The 19096-nt window shown below is 37.4% G+C and overlaps 1 protein-coding gene across 1 annotated transcript in view; it reads left to right on the top strand.

The window, feature by feature from the left end:
• Nucleotides 1-19096, top strand: part of COL15A1 (collagen type XV alpha 1 chain) — a 218515-nt gene that overhangs the window by 143147 nt on the left and 56272 nt on the right. The window contains exons 20-24 of the mRNA XM_044658323.1: nt 970-1023; nt 2704-2772; nt 4123-4158; nt 7327-7380; nt 7483-7542. Of these exons, the coding sequence (XP_044514258.1) occupies nt 970-1023; nt 2704-2772; nt 4123-4158; nt 7327-7380; nt 7483-7542 (273 nt within the window). The remainder of the gene's footprint in view (nt 1-969; nt 1024-2703; nt 2773-4122; nt 4159-7326; nt 7381-7482; nt 7543-19096) is intronic.

The raw sequence follows: 19096 nt of genomic DNA, 5'->3' as shown, positions 1-19096 counted from the left end.
ATAGGTTTGCATGATAAAATACAATAGTGCCAACCTCTAATTCCACAATGATCTTTTTACAATGATGGTTTATTTGAATTTGAAGGACCCAAAAGTCCAATCCCCTCCAGTTCCAAATTTTTTCCCTTCCCATCGCCATTCTCAATTCATTGGGAAAGCAAAAAACACCCCAGAATTCATTATAAATATGTATAGTCCTGTAAAACTAATTCCTGCATTAGCTACATGAAATAAAGAAAGAAAAAGAAAGCGCTTCAAATTAGATTCTGAATCTTTTTGGTTTTGTTATTGTTTATCATTTATAATCCTTTGTGACCTCATTTGGGGTTTTCTTGGCAAAGATACTATAGCAGTTTTCCATTTCCTTCTCCAGTTATAGTCATAGAGCAGTAAGCTGAGATAAAGCATTTGGAAGTAGAGAGAACAGATAAACTCACTGGAGTGAAGCTTCAAGCAAGGCAGTATATTAAGGGCTGGCTGGCAAATCAGCTCAGTGGATTTCCTTTCACAGATAAGGAACTAAGGCAAACAGGATTTAGTGACTTGCCCAGAGTCACACAGCTAGTAAATGTCTGAGGCTGGATTTTAACTCAATAAGATGAGTCTTCTTGATTCCCTGCCTATTCCTTTATCTGTTGTACTACCTAACTATACTCTGTTTCTATCAAGTCTTTATCAGAAAGTAGATAGTCCGATTTTTTCTTTTTATAAATAAATAAAGGCTCTGAGAGTTGACCAGGCAAAAATATAGGGCTAATTATTTACAAAGACAGGATTATAACTTATCTCTCCTGTCTCCTGGGTGTAGGCCTCTTTCCTCCAAAATCCATTTTAAAATCAGGATAATATTATAATTTTTCAAGACTTCTATGTAGTTGGCAATTATTTCCCTCCCTTTTTTTTAACTTTTGACAAATCTATTTCCAGGTAATTAAAAGATATTAATTTTCTGTTATAATATTTTTACAGGGCCCAAAAGGACCAAAAGGTGACACTGGATTTCCAGGGTTGCCAGGAGAAAAGGTAAGAAGGAAATGGAGCCAGAAGTTATAAATAACTGTTCTCAGGAATTTGTGAGACAACCCATACTACACTGCCTTTCAACATCAATTGATAACTCACATTCCTTCATTTTTATTGATTTGTAACATATGTAACTAAAATGCAGCTACCCCTGAAAGAGACAATATATTATACCTTATTTACCATTTATAGCTTGGTATCAATAACTGGTAACTTCTTGGCTTGTTAATGTATTAATTATTGATCTTACTATTTTAATTTTATGTCATATAAAAGCAAGTTTGTTGTTAATTTATAAATATTATTCATAATATTTGTTATGTTATTTATCAATTGTAATAAATTATTTAAATTTTTATTAAGTTTGGATAGTGTCAAGAAAAGAGGAATCTCCGAAAGTCATATATACCTGGGAAAGAGATTCAGGGAGTAAAACTGAGAATAGAAAAGACTGAAAAAAAAAAAAAAGGTTTTTTTAGGACATCCTGGAGAAAAAAATTGCACAATTTTCTTGAAAGATACCCTTAACTGTTATAAATTTTTGTGACAGCATCTTTAAGATAATTGACTCTCAGGAGTCAAAATACCCATTCTTAGGGAAGAAGAGTAGTATAGTGGATCATGCCCTAAACTTATGTACCAGGTTCAAATCCTGCCCGACTTTTACAAGATATATGACAATGGTCAAGTCATCTAGCTTCTCCTTACTTTAATTTATACTTCTGTAAAACATAGGGTTTGGACTTGATCAACTATAAGCCTTTTCCAGCTCTAAATCAATGATGCTAGAAGAAAATGGAGTTTGGAAAGAGGTATTGTCCTTTAAGTTAGGCATTTTCAAATAAACAATAAATGGAACAGGAGGGAAATAAGCATACTCTCTTAGTTCAGTGATAGAAACTTAAAATCATTAGCAAAGTTGCCTAAAATCAAATTAAATTTTAATTCTAGCTAAGAAAGAAAAGCAGAAATGAGAAAAGTGAAGCAGAAATCAAAGCCATTCTTAAATTCCTTTTCCTCCATTTCTTCTGTAGACAAATGGAGGAATCAACCTCCTCAAATATAGAACCTGTTACAAGAGCCCATTACAAGGGCTTTTTTCCTTTTTCTTTCAATTTGATAGATGATGGGAGGGAGAGGAAATATATTTCTGGCAAGATTTTTTTTTATATTTTTTTTTCTTTCTTTTTTTTTTTTAAACCCTTGTACTTCGGTGTATTATCTCATAGGTGGAAGATTGGTAAGGGTGGGCAATGGGGGTCTAGTGACTTGCCCAGGGTCACACAGCTGGGAAGTGGCTGAGGCCGGGTTTGAACCTAGGACCTCCTGTCTCTAGGCCTGACTCTCACTCCACTGAGCTACCCAGCTGCCCCCTTTTTTTTATATTTTTAACAATTTTTCAAATATAGAGGTGGGACTACAAATGCAGAACATCATACACACTTTCAGATCATCATTATCTTGTTAATTTTGCTTAATTGTTTTATTTTGCAACAAGAGATCTCTCATGGAATGAGAGTAATCTATAAAGATTTGTAATGTAGAAGCAAAACAACAACAGTAAATTAAAAAAAGATGTCATGCATATTGGAGGCTGCCATTGGTTAAATGAACTGTATGAGGGAAAATATTTTTTTTAATTATCAAGTTGTTTTCCTCACAAAATTCTTTGCCTTTCAGGGTGAAAAGGGTGAACCAGGAACCATTTTTACTGGCGATATTCCCCTTGAAAGGTTGATGTTGAAAAAGGTAAAGGTATCACCAGAATTATTGACTTTACATGGGCATTGACTTTACATGGGCATTAAAAGCCATCTTTTATTAAACAAAGTTTCTCTTAAGAAATATTTCCTTCAGTCTGCTTTACTGTTACATCCCTTTTGAGTAAGGGTGTCCCAAACCATTCCCAATGAGGACTAGATCTCCTAAAGCTTATATATTTGGTAAATAATTCATCCAAGCCACTGTAGGAGGACAATGGAATAAGAAGCTAGGTAACCCTTGCTGAGCCTTCTTTTGAGGGTTTCCTCAGAGGTCAAGTATCATCTTTATGCACCCAAATATCCATATGCATCCTCATTTATTTCCTGAGCTACAATCCCACACACTCAGCTTACTCCTGGACATCTACACCTAGAGGTCATGTAAGCTTCTCAAATTCAGTGTTCAGAACATTATTCATTATCTTCCTCCAAAACACCCAACCTATCCCTTTTCTTCAGCTTCTCTGTCTCTGTTGAGGGCATCATCCAAATTTACAGCCTGATAGTTATCCTCAGCTCTTTTTCTTTTCCCTCCAGCCTGATCTTATCTTGCTAAATTCCATTAATTTTACTTCCTCAACATCTGTGGAATCTCTCACCTCTCCACTCACCCTACTATCATTCTAGTTCAGGCCCTAATCACCTTTCACTTGGACTATTACAATAATCTCTTAATTTGACTTCTTATCTTCAGGTTTTCCCCCCTAATCCCCACATCCAAGGTATCCTCCCAAATTCTCCAAAGTTGGTATTCTACAAAAATTAGAAGTCACAGTTTCTTCAATGTCATTCATCTTCTCAGGAAGCTTCAGTGGCTCCCTATTAACTCTAGTATAAAATTCAAACTCTTCTGTTTGGCATTTAAAGTCTTTCACCATCTGGCTCTAGCACATCTTTCCAAAATGATCACACTTTACTCCCTGTCATTAGTTTGTACTCCTGCCAAACTTGCCCATTCGATGTTTCCCAATGCAGAATCCCCCATTATAACGATATTACATTTTCTAGATCTATGGCTTCACTTCATGAAATCCCTGCCTTCCTTCAAATGTACCTTCTACAAGAGGCCTCTCCTGATCCCCCTAGATGTTAATGCACCTTACCCCACCCTTGTTACTTTGCAATTACTAAAAGTTTATGTTGTGTACACACACACACACACACACACACACACACACACACACACACACGGAGAATGTAAACTCTTTAAGGGCAGAGTCTTTTTTGTTTCCTCTTTATAGTCCTAGCACCTAGCCTAGTACCTGGCTCATAGGGTCATCTATGTAGTATAAATGTTAATGAAAAATGGAAAGATTAATGCAAACTTTTTTTTCAGGGTGAAATTGGAATTCAGGGACCACCAGGACCAATGGTATGAGAAAACATTGAGTAAATCTATATGACACTATTTTAAACATCATACCCAATGTAGTTGAATTGTTTATAAGCATTTATCATTCATAAAAGACCCAAGAGTATATTTGTAACAACCTAAATGTTCATCCGGAGTATTAATACTTAAGCAGGTGATAAATTTCACTGGTCTTTACTTTTGTTTTCAATATAAATGCTTTTGTTAGGCTAACAAACCCAGGGAAGACTAGCATCTCCTAAAGCTGCTATATTGTGTAAATAATTCACCTAGGTCCGTGTAGGAGGGCAATGGAATAAGAAGTCAGACAGTTCCTTTTCAACGTCAGCCCCTTGCTGGAATTGAACACTAACTTAGAAAATGTCATTCTTCATATTCAAAGAAAACCTTTCTGCTAGTGTTCACTGTTTGCATATGGATGGGGATGAAAAAAATAAGTGTGTGTGTGTGTGAGAGAGAGAGAGAGCGGGGGGAGAGAGAAATGGGGGCACAGAAACAGAAAGACAAAGAGAAAGGGAGGGAGGAAGAAGGATAGAGACATAGAGAGAGATCAACTGCTTTTTCTACATTAAACACTCCTCTTTGATTTTCAGCTTTGGCTATGTGGAATGTCACTGTGTTTTCATTCTGTTCCTGAGATTAAGAGCTGAATGGAAGCTTTTGCTTGCAAACCACCACCCCATTCCTTATTGCCATCCACTGAGCTGATTTGCCAGCCAGCCCCTAATATACTGCATTGCTTGAAGCTTCACTCCAGTGAGTTTATCTGCTCTCTCTACTTCCAAATGCTTTACCTCAACTTACTGCACTATGACTATAACTTTGATCCCCTGCTGTCATCCATTTGTGTGTGTCTCCAGTCTAGGGTAGCAGAGTAGGTAGGAAAAGGGGTGTTATACTCCAGTGAGCATTATTTCTATGGGAGAAGACTGACTGTGCTCCTGAACCTCCCTCATAAAGGTCCTTTCTTTTATTTTTTTTTTAAACCCTTACCTTCTATCTTAGAATCAACATTATATATTGGTTCTAAGACAAAAGAGAGATAAAGGCCAGGCAATGGGGGTTAAGTGACTTACCCAGGGTTGCACAGCTAGGAAGTGTGTGAGGTCATATTTGAACCCAGGAGCTCCCATTTCTATACTTCACTCTCTATCTCACTGAACCATGTTGCTGCCCCTGGTCTCTAGAAAAGAGAACAATGAGAAAAGATTTCTCCTCACCCTTGATAGCACAGTGTAATTACCAAAGGAATTTCTCCCTTCCCAAAGGATAACTTGACTTATCTTATCTTATCTTAGTTCAATTCAAACCAAATCAATTCATAACACATTAAGAGCCAAAATCTATGTAAAGCATTGTGCTAGGCTCTGAGGGAGATAAGAGAAATTAGACTGGTACCTGCCTTCTAGGAGTTTCCATCTAGTAAGAGAGATAAGGAGGACGTACAACTATACACCCTACTAACTTTTTACCTCTTCTCTAATAACAGAAATAGGAAAGTTATTTGAGGGAGTCAATTTGAAAATACTGAATGGGGTAGAGGGATGGATTTATTTAAATTTAGACATGTTGATTTGGGGGTCGATGGTAAAACATCCAAAGGAATGGCTCTAAGCTAGACATATATTTGTTTTATTTGTCCACATTCTCATATTCTAAATGCGAGTATAGCTTTATTTTATTGGAGCCTGTATTAGGGGAAGGAGAACATAGGAGAACTGATTAACTCCATTAAAAATAATTTTTAGTCTTAGTCTTAGTCCAAGCCTTTCTCACTATCAACCTGGTACATCCTTCACAAGGTCAACTCCCAGAAGACTTCTTCAGCTGCTCAAACTATTGCAAACTAAAAGCCTTGACTTTCCCACCTTCCCTATTCCATCATCATTTACACTATAGTTATATGTCCTAATTCTGACCATAATAAGAAGCCTCAACATCGTTCTGAGAATTTGCTTGTGCTTCCTAAAGAAAAGATTTTTGCCCAAGGAAACTCTTGGCCTCCACATTTATCCACTAACTGCTTGTTTTGTCTTTGAAATTTTCCTCAGATTGCATCTGTTTGTCTAAATTGACTTTTTCCATAATTATGATTTGTATTCTGAACATTGATCATGGGTAGACTGGCTCATCTTTCATGAATTATGTATGATTTTTCAATGTAATAAACTTATGAATAGTCTAAATTAGTGTAATCTCAGAATAGGTACTGGGTAATTTACATTTTTTTTGACGCAATGTGGCATAGTAGATGGAGGAGTAGCATTAGAGTCAGGAAGCCCTGACTTAAGTCCTACTTCTAATATATTTTAACTATATGAACATGAGCAGATTACTTTGTGTCCTAGGCAACTGTCTAAAATTGGAAGTTTTTTTTTTTAAACCCTTACCTTCTGTCTTAGAATTACTTCTAAGTACTAGGTATCTATTTTAAAGCAGAAGAATGGTAAAGCTAGGCAAATGAGGTTAAGTGACTTGTCCAGGATCACACATCCAGGAAGTGTCAAAGGCCAAATTTTAACCTCCTGACTCCAGGTCTAGTGTTCTACCCACTGAGCTACCTAGCTGTCCCTAAAATTACAAGTTATTGATGAGTTACTGATGCTATCAGTGAAGGGATTTTTCATATTCAAGAGTTCCTTATATTGAAATCAGAGGTCAAGACCTGTTATTTTTTCCAATTCATCTACTTAAAACTTTTAAATTAACTGGGAATTATATACTAGCATCTCATGCTCTGTACTGTTTGGGGAACCAGAGGGCAAACTTATTGATTATGAAAACCCAGTCAGTAACATTGTAAGTATAAGTGTATAAGTGTGAGTGTGTGTGTGTGTGTGTGTGTGTGTGTGTGTGTGTGTGTGTGTGTGTGTTGGAATGAGTTCCATATCTCAAGAGGATACCCTCACATTTTCCATTTTTTCATCATTATTTCCTTTCTCCTGAGCTTCCTTTCTCATCTTTCTTCCCAAAGACAACCCTCTCTTCTTTCTATCTTTCATGCAGATGCTATGTTTTTCAAGTTTAATAGTTTTTTTTTTCTTTCTTTGTAACTGTTCATATTTCTCGGCAAGTGAAATGTCAGCCTTGGTTTTTTTTAGGGAAGTGATGCGCAACAAAATTTTAAGTTCTGTTTTTAACCAATAATACTTTTTACTTTGACCACAGGGGCCCAAAGGACCACCTGGACATAAGGGAGAGTTGGGTTTCCCAGGGCGACCAGTAAGTATTAGCGTTTCACAAGCTGAAGACTGTGAAAACTATTGTGAATATAGATATAATTAAAATAAGGTATATGCTAAAAATCTTTTTACTAAATTTCAGGGAAGGCCGGGTCTGAATGGACTAAAAGGTGCCAAAGGAGAACGTGGAGTAGTGCAATTAGTAAGTACTTCTGGGTGTTATTTCTTACGTGATAAGATTTTTTTCTCATTGAACCAGTCTTTATGGAAGGAGAACTCTGTCTTAAAGACATGATATACTAGTTCAAATAGGCTCTTAATTGCTGCTTGTCAATGTCTTTATCCATTACTTGTTCATTCCTTTAGTCCCCAAAAGTGGTTTTTCCAAACCTATTCTGCACTCTTCAAACACTAATTCTTCCCTCCTGTCTTATCTTCAGTGAACAGCTCATCTCACTATCCCACCTAGAAGACAGAAGCTTTTTTGTTTTCCTTTTGAACCTGTAACTTCTGTCTTAGTAACAGTTCTAAGACACTAGAGTAACAAGGGCCAAGCAATTGAGGTTAAATGATTTGCCCAGGGTGACACATATAATAAGTATCTAAAGCTAGATTTGACTCCAGTTGTTCCATCCACTGAAGCACTTAACTGCCCCAAGACTGAAGTTTTAAAAGACAAATTTCCCCCCATTGACCCTCCATTACATTTTAGAATATTTACAGCTACATCAATCCTGTCTCCATTTCTTCTTCCACAGAGAAGACAATTCTTCCTTTCCAAGACTGAGAAGCACAATAGAGGAGGAAAAGAGCTAGATTTAGAGTTAGAGAATTTGGATTTGAGTAGCAACTGGGTTACTTGCTATCTGTGTAACCTTGGACAAATCACAAGATTTCTCTGGGTCTGTTTCCTCATCTGTAAAATGAGAAACGTACCTCAGATAATGTCTGGGATGTGTTCCAATTTTAAATCAATCCTCTTTCTACTGTTTCTCAAAATCCTCCCCCTACCCACAAATTGTAGTCCATCAAATATTCCCTTTTAGTCAGTCCCTTTGAACTCTAGATGGCACAGTGAATAGAGCACTAGACTTGGAATCAGTGTAGATTCATCTTCCTGAGTTCAAATCTGGCCTCAGACTCTTACTAGCTGTGTAAACTTGGGCAAGTCACTTAACTCTGTGTGCCTTAGTTTCCTCCTCATCTGTAAAATGAGCTAGAGAAGGAAATGGCAAACTACTCTAGTACCTTTGCTAAGAAGACTCCAAATGGGGTCATGAAAAGTCAGACATGACTGAAATGTCTGAACAATAACAAAAAATTTACTCTTGTTCTTCTATCTTCAAATGTGCTCTGATCTCCTTTATCTTGAAAAATCTTTCACTTGACCCTAGTTACTTGATCCATGGGCTAGTCAGATTCTTTTTGTTAAACCCTTATTTTCTATATTAGAATCAATACTATGTATTGGTTCTAAGACAGAAGAGCAGTAAGGGCTAGGCAATGGCATTTGCCCAGGGTCACACAGCTAGAAAGTGTATGAGATCAAGTTTGAACCCAGGACCTGCCATCTCTAGGCCTGGCTCTTTATATATTTAGCTACCTAGCTGCCCTCCAATATATCCTTTTAAGAAGTAATGATATAGGGGAAGTTGGGTAGCTCAGTGGATTGAGAGTCAGGCCTAGAGACAGGAGGTCCTAGGTTCAAATCTGACCTCAGACACTTCCCAGCTGTGTGACCCTGGGCAAGTCACTTGAACCCCATTGCCCACCCTTACCACTCTTCCATCTATGAGCCAATACACAGAAGTTAAGGGTTTAAAAAAAAAGAAGTAATGATACTATTGATTTAATTGCTGAATGCAGAGCATCAGATGGAAGGTAGGTGCTTTTCCAGGTGGGAATAAGCAAGGCAGCAGTGGCAAAACAGATGGCAAGATGGCCTGGGTGGACAGTAAGCATGTACCTATGAACTAGTTACTAGAAGAAAAGCCACAGGAGCCTCTAAAAAGTCAAAGCTACTGGGAAAGAAAGCAGATTTTTTTAATGGTCAAAAAAAGTCAAAATTCTATTTTAGACTTAAAATTAAAATTAAAAATTAAAATTAAAATTAAAATGAAGGTAAGGAACCAAGTATAAATGTCTGGAGGTAAATTGAGAAATCCATCATTAGAAAAGCAAGTCCAAATCCAATCAAAAGTAGACAGCATGGAAAAAACTAATTAGAAACTGAAAAGACAGAGGAGATGGTATTAGACAGATACTTTGCCTAAAGATATGTTGCAGAGTATTCCCTTGATGACTCATGCCATCAGACCTTGAAAAAAGACTTGAGTACATACAATGTAGTGGAAATCTGGCATCATGCCTCTTCTTAGGAGACCTATCCAGACTTAGAGAATAAAGCTTTCTGGGAAATTACTTGTGAAAAGCATGAACCAGTGTCTGACTACTAGTTCTACCTCTGGAATTCTAGAGTTAACTATTTAGTCCATATCTCTTTCATTCCATTACTTCTTTTTTTTTTAAAACCCTTACCTTCTGCTATGGGGTCAATACTATGTATTGGCTCCAAGGCAGAAGAGTTGTAAGGGTAGGCAATGGGGGTCAAGTGACTTGCCCAGGGTCACACAGCTAGGAAGTGTCTGAGGTCAGATTTGAACCTAGGACCTCCCATCTCTAGGCCTGGCTCTCAATCCACTGAGCTACCCAGCTGCCCCCTTCCATTACTTCTTTTAAGTACACAGTGCCACTTTACTTCCAATTATTCAAATTTTCTTTGTAATTAATGCTTATGCCCATCTACAAGAACAAAAGCTAGATTTGGAACTGGAGGATAAGGGTACATGTTGGGAAAATCCTCTGTCACTCCAGTATAAATATCTCCCCATATTGACATTGATCCATTAATCATCCTTTGTCTGTTCTTTCAGCCAGTTAGTTGTAACCCATCTGTTAACATCATTTTGTCTTGTCCACAAGGATATCTGGAGAGGGAAAAGTTAATTGCTGAAATACAATTATAGTATATCTATGGCATTCCCATGACCTACTAGTCTAATTACCCTGTCAAAAGAGGAAATTAAGTTAGTCCTCTTACTTCCAGAAAGAGAAGTCCCAATAAAGATCCTGGAGGACAGCCAAGCCAAGTCCCAGACAAATATTTGGATATCTATTTATAGGTCACCTTGGTCACTTCTGAGTTGCCCTATAGATTGGTCCATGTGATACAATTTTGACAATTTAGTTGATTTCTAGAGAGACAGTGACTGGGATAAATGTTAGGTAGTATTTCTTGATGAGACTAAAGGAAGTCAATTCAGTATGATCCTATCAACAATGAAAAATATTAACCAAATTTAATGTGTAGCTCTAATTCCTATAGAACAGAGTATTACAGGTAAAGAAATGGGTAAAGGTATAATAGAAAACTTTTTGATGGGGAATATCATGTGCCAGTTGTAATAGAATCATATAATCTTAGAAATAGAAGGGATTCCAACAGTTGTTAGTCCAGTCCTCAAAAAAAAAGTGTGTCTTCTCTATAATATCCTAAAGAAGGTATACATTTTTTCACTTGTAAACTCCAAGTAATAAAGAATGCATTACTCCACTAAGAAACTCATTTTATTTTGGAGCAGCTCCAATCATTTCAAGAAATTCTACCTCTTACTTCTACCCACTGATCAGATTTTTCATTTTCATCTTCTGCAGGTATCTCTTAAAGACAAAAATCTTGTGCCATTGATAAGCTTCCTCTTCTATCACTATGCCCTCTTCAGATAATCATTTATTTATTGTTTTATAAAAATAGAAGGTATCTTTATACTATGCTAGTTATTATAGGGTATATTAATCTGGGAAGCTATGCTTTTGATTCCCTTGATGGCTGGTGCAGGGACACCCAAGTCCTGTCATTCAGCTGGATGTTATAATAACTACCCCTTCTTGATAACAGTGCCCAGGCAGGATCCCTAAAGGTCAGTGGATAGGTAACCCCTTCAGGTCCCACCTGGGGTTGGATTGATTATTGGTATTGGGCTCTATTAGCCTTGGATAACGTTCATCTGACTGCATTGCTCCCTCCCCAGAGTGGTGATATAATAACTACTCAAGGAAGGTACTTAATAATCTATATCTATGACGTTAATAAGGGAAAGGAATGATCAGGAATAGGTTGGGGATAGGAGAACCTGTCACTAAAGGCTATGACACTAATCCCTCAGGACCGTAGGCTGTTTCAGTAATGCTGGAGCTCTTGTTCTTCACCTCCTCTGGCTCAGCCTGGCCACAGCCAAACCAGAGTAAGCAATCTGCTTGGTTGGTACAGATATTGATGATCCCTCTCAGCTTCTTACTATTGCCTGTTGTTATGTCAGTTCTACAGTCCTCAGGAAATACCTCCCTTATCTCCCTCTGCTTCTTCTCCTTCCCACTTCCTGGATCCCTCCTGGGCCTGAGATACCTGAATATCTAGTGATGGTTCAGATGCCTAAATATCTAGGGGGAATTCAGAGAGAACCAGGGGATCCATGGTCAGACCCACAGGTCAATCAATGTCCAAGATCATATCAATGCTTCAAGTCAAGGGTTTCAGGCAGGGCTCTAAAACCAAAAGCCAAAAGCAAAAGCCAAAGGTCAAAAGCCGAAAGCCAAAAGCCCCTGTCAGAAGGCTGTAATTTATACCCTCTGGCCAACTGTCTTTCCTCTTGTCCTCATGGCATCTGGGAACATTCCAATGTTTCCAACTGTCTTCACCTGTCAATCAAGGTAAGACTCTCAGCTCCCAGAGTTTGAGTATGACAATTGACCAATTAAAAAAAAATTGTTCTTGAGAACATTTTACTTTTGAGTCAACTTCCCTTTAAAACCTTAGCCCGTGGAGTGTAGAAATTTGTTATTACATGTAATTGGTATATATAACCTTAGGCTATGGCATGCTACCTATAAGTACTGCCTATTTTATTACCTAAATAAGAAAAACTCATCAAGTATTTCCCCCATCAGATCAGTTTGTAATATAATACCAGAATATATCTTATGTTACTGCCTCCTTTGATCCTCACCCTAATGATCTCCACCATAACTCATCCTCTGGTTCATAGATGTCTCCTCTACTATATAATTTCTTTTATTGTGCTACTCCAGTTCAATGATCTTTTCTTTTTTTTTAACCCTTACCTTCTGTCTTAGACTCAATATTAAGTATTGATTCCAAGGAAAAAGTGGTATCGCTAGGCAACTGGGGTTGAGTGACTTACTCAGGGTCACACAGTTAAGACATGTCTGATGTTTGGGAACCACTGGATATAGTTTTAATCTTTAATAGTTTAAAACTGTACTGAGGCTTTTGGAACATTTAGTATATTTTACTTTGATACAAGTGAGTATCTTTTCTGCCCCACATAAATTGTTTCCTTTTACGAATTCTTGGACCTGTAATCTACTGTTCTTTCTATGTTATGTTTCTGTTTCTATTACCCTACCTGGCTTAGCAGTTTTATCTAGCAATTTTTCTCCCTCTCCTGCTATTTTCAGCCTAAAGACCTCTTGAGAAGATTAACAAACCTTCCAATAAACACTTCTTCCTGGTCCTCATTAAATGAACTATATCGCTGGTCGATGACTTCTTTTTCCTTTTAAAAATTTTTTTTAATTTTAATAACGAACATCCACATATGTTTTCCACAGTTATATGATCCATATCACCTCCCTCTCTTTTTCCCTCCCTCTCTCAGAGATGACAAGCAATTCAATCTGGGTTATACATGTATTATCATGCAAAACATATTTTCATATTATTCATTTTTGTAAGTGAATAATCTTATAAAACAAAGACTCCAAGATATATATACTCAAATGAACAAGTGATAAGTTCATGTTTTCATCTGCATTCCTATTCTAACAGTTCTTTCTCTGGAGGTGGATATTCTGTTTCATAAGTCTCAGGATTGTTCTGGATCATTGTATTGCTGTTAGTAGCGGAGTCTATCACATTTAATTCCACAATATTGCAGTTACTGTGTATAACATTCTCCAGGTTCTGTTTATTTCACTCTGCATTTCTTCATAAAGGTTTTTCCAGCTATTTCTGAAGTCCTCCTGTTGATCATTCCTTATAGCACAATAGTATTCCATCACCATCATATACTACAATTTGTTCAGCCATTTCCCAATTGAACATGATCCCTTTAGTTTCCAGTCCTTTGCCGCCGCAAAAAGTGCAGCTATAAATATTTTTGTACAAACAGAAAATATAAAGAAATGTACAAAAAATAAAAATTTATATGTTTTTCTTGGTGAGTTTGGAAAATGAGTGAAAAATATAAAGAAACGTACAAACAGGTCCTTTCCCATTTTAAAAAAATCTCTTTGGAATATCAACCTGATAATGGTATTATAGGATCAAAAGGTATGCATTCTTTTATTGCCTTTGGACTTAATTCCAAATTGTCCTCCAGAATAGTTGGATCAGTTCACAACCCCACCAGCAAATGCATTAGTGTCCCAATTTTCTCACATTCCTTCCAACATTTATCATTTTCCTTTACTGTCATATTGGCCAATCTCATAGGTGTGAGGTGGTACCTCAGAGTTGTTTTAATTTGCATTTTTTCTAATCAAGAGTGATTTAAAATATTTTTTCATACGATTTTTGATATCTTTGATTTCTTCATCTGAAAACTGCCTATTCATATCCTTTCATTCAATCCCATAATTCATACTTAACCATTGGGGAATGACTTGGATTCTTTTAAATTTGACTTAGTTCTTTATATATTTGAGAAATGAGACCTTTATCAGAGAAGTTTGTTGTAGTCCCCCCACCCCCAGTTTGTTGTTTTCCTTCTAATCTTGATTGCATTGGTTTTCTTTGTTCAAAACCTTTTCAAATTTATGGCCAATGATTTATAAATACTGTATCTTAAACTGTGGTCCCCAAATCCCAAATCTTATTTTCCCACACTATCTTCCTAGCCAGTTTTTACCTCTACTTTACTTGTATTGTTTTAAATCTTCTTAAGTCCTTACTGTCATTGGATGGAAGTAATAGATACAACATACATGCCTCTGAGTTCTTCAGCTTTGTACCCTAGGACTTTGCAATTGTGAGACCCTTTCAAAGTTTCTTCTTTCGGTGTCATTTATCCCCACAAGAATAACAAGAAAGGAGGCAGAAGTCAGCATGTTACTAAGTTCTGATAAACTCTCCACAATGTATATGATAGGAAGAAAGAATTAACTCCTAAGTGCCCATTTTTATATCACATTGCAGCCAACACCCTATCATTCTGCAAAGGGTTGCTAAGTACCATGACAAGACTTAGCATCTTAGAGCTAGCAAAGGATTTCTTTACACTTGAGGATCCCTTATCAGTTCATAGAAAATAAGGTACCATTCCTTCCTTAGCTGTTCCAGTCACAATTTCTAGGGGAGAGGGGAGCCTTATATCTATTATATAACATCAATTACTTCTCCCCTCCCCCTTCTGAGTCAAATTTATCTACTCTCCAACTCTTAACATTGCTTTGAATTCCTCTACACCTTTTTAGTAATTTTCTTGATTCTAACCAGGTCATTTTTTTTCATCCTTTCCAGAAACACTTGAAAGAAAAAAAAGAAGGATGGCTTCCAACCCTTTCACCTTCTCTCATAGCAGAGAGAATACTTTATATCTGATACAAACATATTTGTGGATAGCCTCTGGAAGAAATACAAACATAGCACAAATATCTTTGGGTCACTGGACAGGTCCCTTAGTTTCCTTGCCTCCTGAATCTCAAATCTTTAAAGTTTATTTTTGCTTGTCCCCAATATCAGCATACTGCCTATTTGAATACTTTAGATTCTATCTTCAAAGTCTCTATGACCAATTTTTTGTTTGATAGTCTATATATGGCATATGGACATTAGAAGACTATAGCCAATGCTTAATGTAACAGTAAATGCAGTCAGCAACTATCTGTGAAATGATCTCATAAAAGAATTCCAAAGTTCCCAGGAACTTCCTGCATCTTTCATTTCTTCTTTCTGGTAAAAAAAAATAACCGCTTTTATATTTATTTCTTTCCTAGCTTCTTGCTGTAGTATAACAAAGCATAATAACAAAGGAATCACGCAAAATATGATTTGTATACTATGTATGTCCATCAGACCAAGGGTGCTAATCATACCTAGCAATGCCATAGCAGACACATGGTAAAGTAGTGAATGATGGCATGTATAGTATTATATGTGCCATGAGACTAGCATGTAATAAGTACATTATTTCCGTTCACCTAAGTCTTAGGGTTGTGTAAAGATGGAAACACTTGTACAGTTCACCAGAAACAGAACCTTTTCTTTATTCCCAGTATGATACCTGAGAGATTCTTTAGGGAAGGTACCTATGTCTGGATGAATGAATCCTACTGTCTTTATTTTTTTTAAACTCCTATCTTCCATCTCAGAATCAGTACTGTGTATTGATTCCAAGGTAGAAGAATGGTAAGGGCTAGGCAATGGGTCAAGTGACTTGTCCAGCATCATATAGCTAGGAAGTGCCTGAGGACAAATTTGAACCCAAGACTTCCTGTCTCTAGGCCTAGATCTTCTCTTATTTCTGATACCTGATGAGATCAATGATGCCTTTCTAAATCCAGCCTTAGATAGCTGTGTTACCATGGGAAAGTCATTTAGTAGCCATTTGCCTCAGTCTTCTCATCTGTAAAATGAGTATAATAAGAGCACTTACCTCCCAGGGTTGTTGCGAGAATAAAATGACAATATTTATAAAGCACTTAGCACAGTGCCTGGAACACAATTGGCACTATATAAATGTTAGCTATTGTCATCATTGTTATTATTTAACTTTTGGATAGTACTATATACTTCTGAAATTCAGATACTTTTTAACTTGATATATAATTAGTTTGCATGCAACTGAGCTAGGACCATTTATTTAAATCTAGATATTTGCATTCAGTATCATTTATTCCACAACTAATTTTAAATTTTAAATTTATATCAATGTATTTTATTTTTATATTACTTTCACTCTGAGAATATTCTTTCCCTATCAAGTGAGTTATGATGTATAGCAAAAGAATAAAAAATAATAATATGGCAAAACTAACTGATACACCCACCAAATCTGACAGTATATATACAGTGGCCATAATAGTATATACATGACTAGGTATGCCCAGGGAATAAAGGCTTCCAGGCAACCTGCTATCTACTGGTGACCTCATTTCTTAGATTCATTACTCAATTCCAAGTCAATGCTTCTTGAATCTATTATTCCCCAACTCCTCTTGATTCCTAAGTTCCTAAATTTATCTTGATAAATTGATTCTTTTCCCTTTCAAATCCTGATGCCTCTTTCCTTCCTCAACCGTCTCTTCTCCTCCTCTGCAACCCCACTTGCCTTAAGGGTTTGGTTTTGGCATTCTCCTCCTTGGACTGCATTCCAACCATAAATAACATAGTCATTTTAGGTTGGCAAAAAGGACCTTATTTGCAACCTGGCGGGACCTGGCTACGTATCAGGGACCAGCTGGGAGATGTCCTTTTAAAGATCAGGGCGATTGGTGCCAAGAGACCGCCTGCAGGAAGTGTGTCAGTTCTAATTGTGTTGCCCATCCAACAACTTACTCTTCTTGCTTCTGCCTGTTCCTGGGCCAAATTTCACTCTCTAGACTTTCCCCTTTGCTTTGATCACGTAGTGAAATACCCCACCACTTGCTTGCTCTCCAGCTTCCCAGGATAACTGGTCTCCCAATTTCTTCTTTACCATTGCCCTGGTCCAGAGTTTGTCCCCAGGAAGAGAAGACTGGCTTCCATTCATACCCAGATTCAGGTGGCTCTCTGCTGCCCTCTGCTGGTTCTGGTAAAAAAATCCCCAGCTCTTTGCCCTCCTGACTCCTCTGTCAAGCCCTAGGATCCCAGGCTCTCTGAGGGGACGACAGTTACGTTCGGAGAATGAGCTCCCGAAGGGGTTAAATACAGCGTGTTGGAACCCTGGGAGCCAATTTAAAGCAGTCTTCCATTTCATTAAAAACGAATTTCACTCTTTTCTAAGCTACCACCGCACATTTACTCTCTCTCTTGAGAGGATTTAGCAACTCGAATTCCGCGGGCTCAGTCTGAATCTCTGCTCTGATATTAATCCATGAGGGACATCAGGCAAGTTCTTTCAGCCCTCTGCATCTTAGCTTCATCATTTTTTTGCTTTGTGCTTATTCGATATTTCTTACCTATTTGCTGTGGGGTATTTATTTATCCCTGCCCTCCTTTGGAAAATATAAACTTCTTGAGGGCAAGACAATCTCATCTTTCATTTGTATCCCTTGTTCCTAGTACACGGGTACCTGGCATACAAGAAGCACTTAAAAAATGTTTGATTGAGTGTGTATTGATGTGTAAAATGGAAAGTGCCTCTGACTTCATAGATCCCAACCAAAAATGAAACTATTCATCAAAATAGGCTCCAGGATCCCTTTTTGATGATACAAAATTAAATGAAGCAAGCATTTCCATAACAAAGAAAAAGAAGACAGTGCATGAATGAAACCACAAAACTCCCATATGTTTGGCTTACTTTTCTTCATATCTACATAATAAATCCTGTCCACTAGTGTCCCAGTTCCTTCCCACCATCCCCATATCACTAAAGGCATCCTCGAAGTGACCAACATGTACCTATGAATGAAGTTTTTCATATTTAACCTTTCTGTTCACTTTCTGGAAGTAGTATTCACAATTTATTCTTCCAGAATTAATTCTGTGGCTGTGTATAATGTTCTCCTGTTTCTATTCATTTCACTTTATTGTCTCATGTAGTTCTTTACAAGTTTTTTATTTTAATCAGTATCTTTTATAGTTCTAGTATTCTATGATCTTCTCCATTTTGAGTAACAAACAATACAAATAGTAAACTGATGTTTTCATCCCAGTTGTGTGTTTGAAAGAGACATAAAGTATGGCATAGCAGTCTACTAGAAAGAGAACTGGACTGGAAGTCAGAAGACTTAGGTTCAAATCTTAGGTCTTCTACTTATTATCTATATGATTAGGACTAACCAGTGTTATATTCAAACTCTGAGTTTCACCTTGATTGACAAGGGAGACAATTGGAAGACATCAGAATGTTCCCGGATGCCGTAAGGACAGGAGGAAAGGCAGTTGGCCTGAGGATAAAAATACCCTAACTGTCATCTGGGAGGGGTCTTTTGGTCCTGGAGGCTCAGGTCTTAGGTCTTTGAGCTTGGACCATTGATCCTCTCTGAATCTCCTAGATATTTAAGCATTTGATCATCATTAGATATTTAGGTATCTGGGCCCGGGTGGTAACCGGGAGGAAGGAAGGAGAAGAAACAGAGGGAGGTGAAGGGTAATTATTTCCTAAAGGTTGTGCAGGCTGACACCACAAACTGAGAACAGGGAAGCTGAGAGAAATCACAATATCTGTACCAACTGAGCAGTTTGTCCTCCCTGGTTTGGTGGTGGCCAGGCTGAACCAGAGGAGTGTGAAACCACAAGCTCCAGCTAACTGAACAACAGCCTACAGTCCTGAGGGATTATTGATTATAGCTATAGTTCAGGGTCTCCTATCCCCAATCCATTCCTGATTATTCCTTTCCCTATTTAACATCTATAGATAAAGTTTATTTAAGTACCTTCCTGAGTGGTCATTACATCACGGCCCTTGGGGAGGGAGCAATGCAGTCAGATGAAAACATTATCCAAGGCTAATAGAGCCCAATATTAATAA

This window comes from Gracilinanus agilis, chromosome 1 (genome assembly GCF_016433145.1).
Source record: "Gracilinanus agilis isolate LMUSP501 chromosome 1, AgileGrace, whole genome shotgun sequence".
Lineage (NCBI taxonomy): Eukaryota > Metazoa > Chordata > Mammalia > Didelphimorphia > Didelphidae > Gracilinanus > Gracilinanus agilis.
Note: the sequence above shows the minus strand (reverse complement) of the source record. Positions and strands in the feature narration are given on the sequence as shown.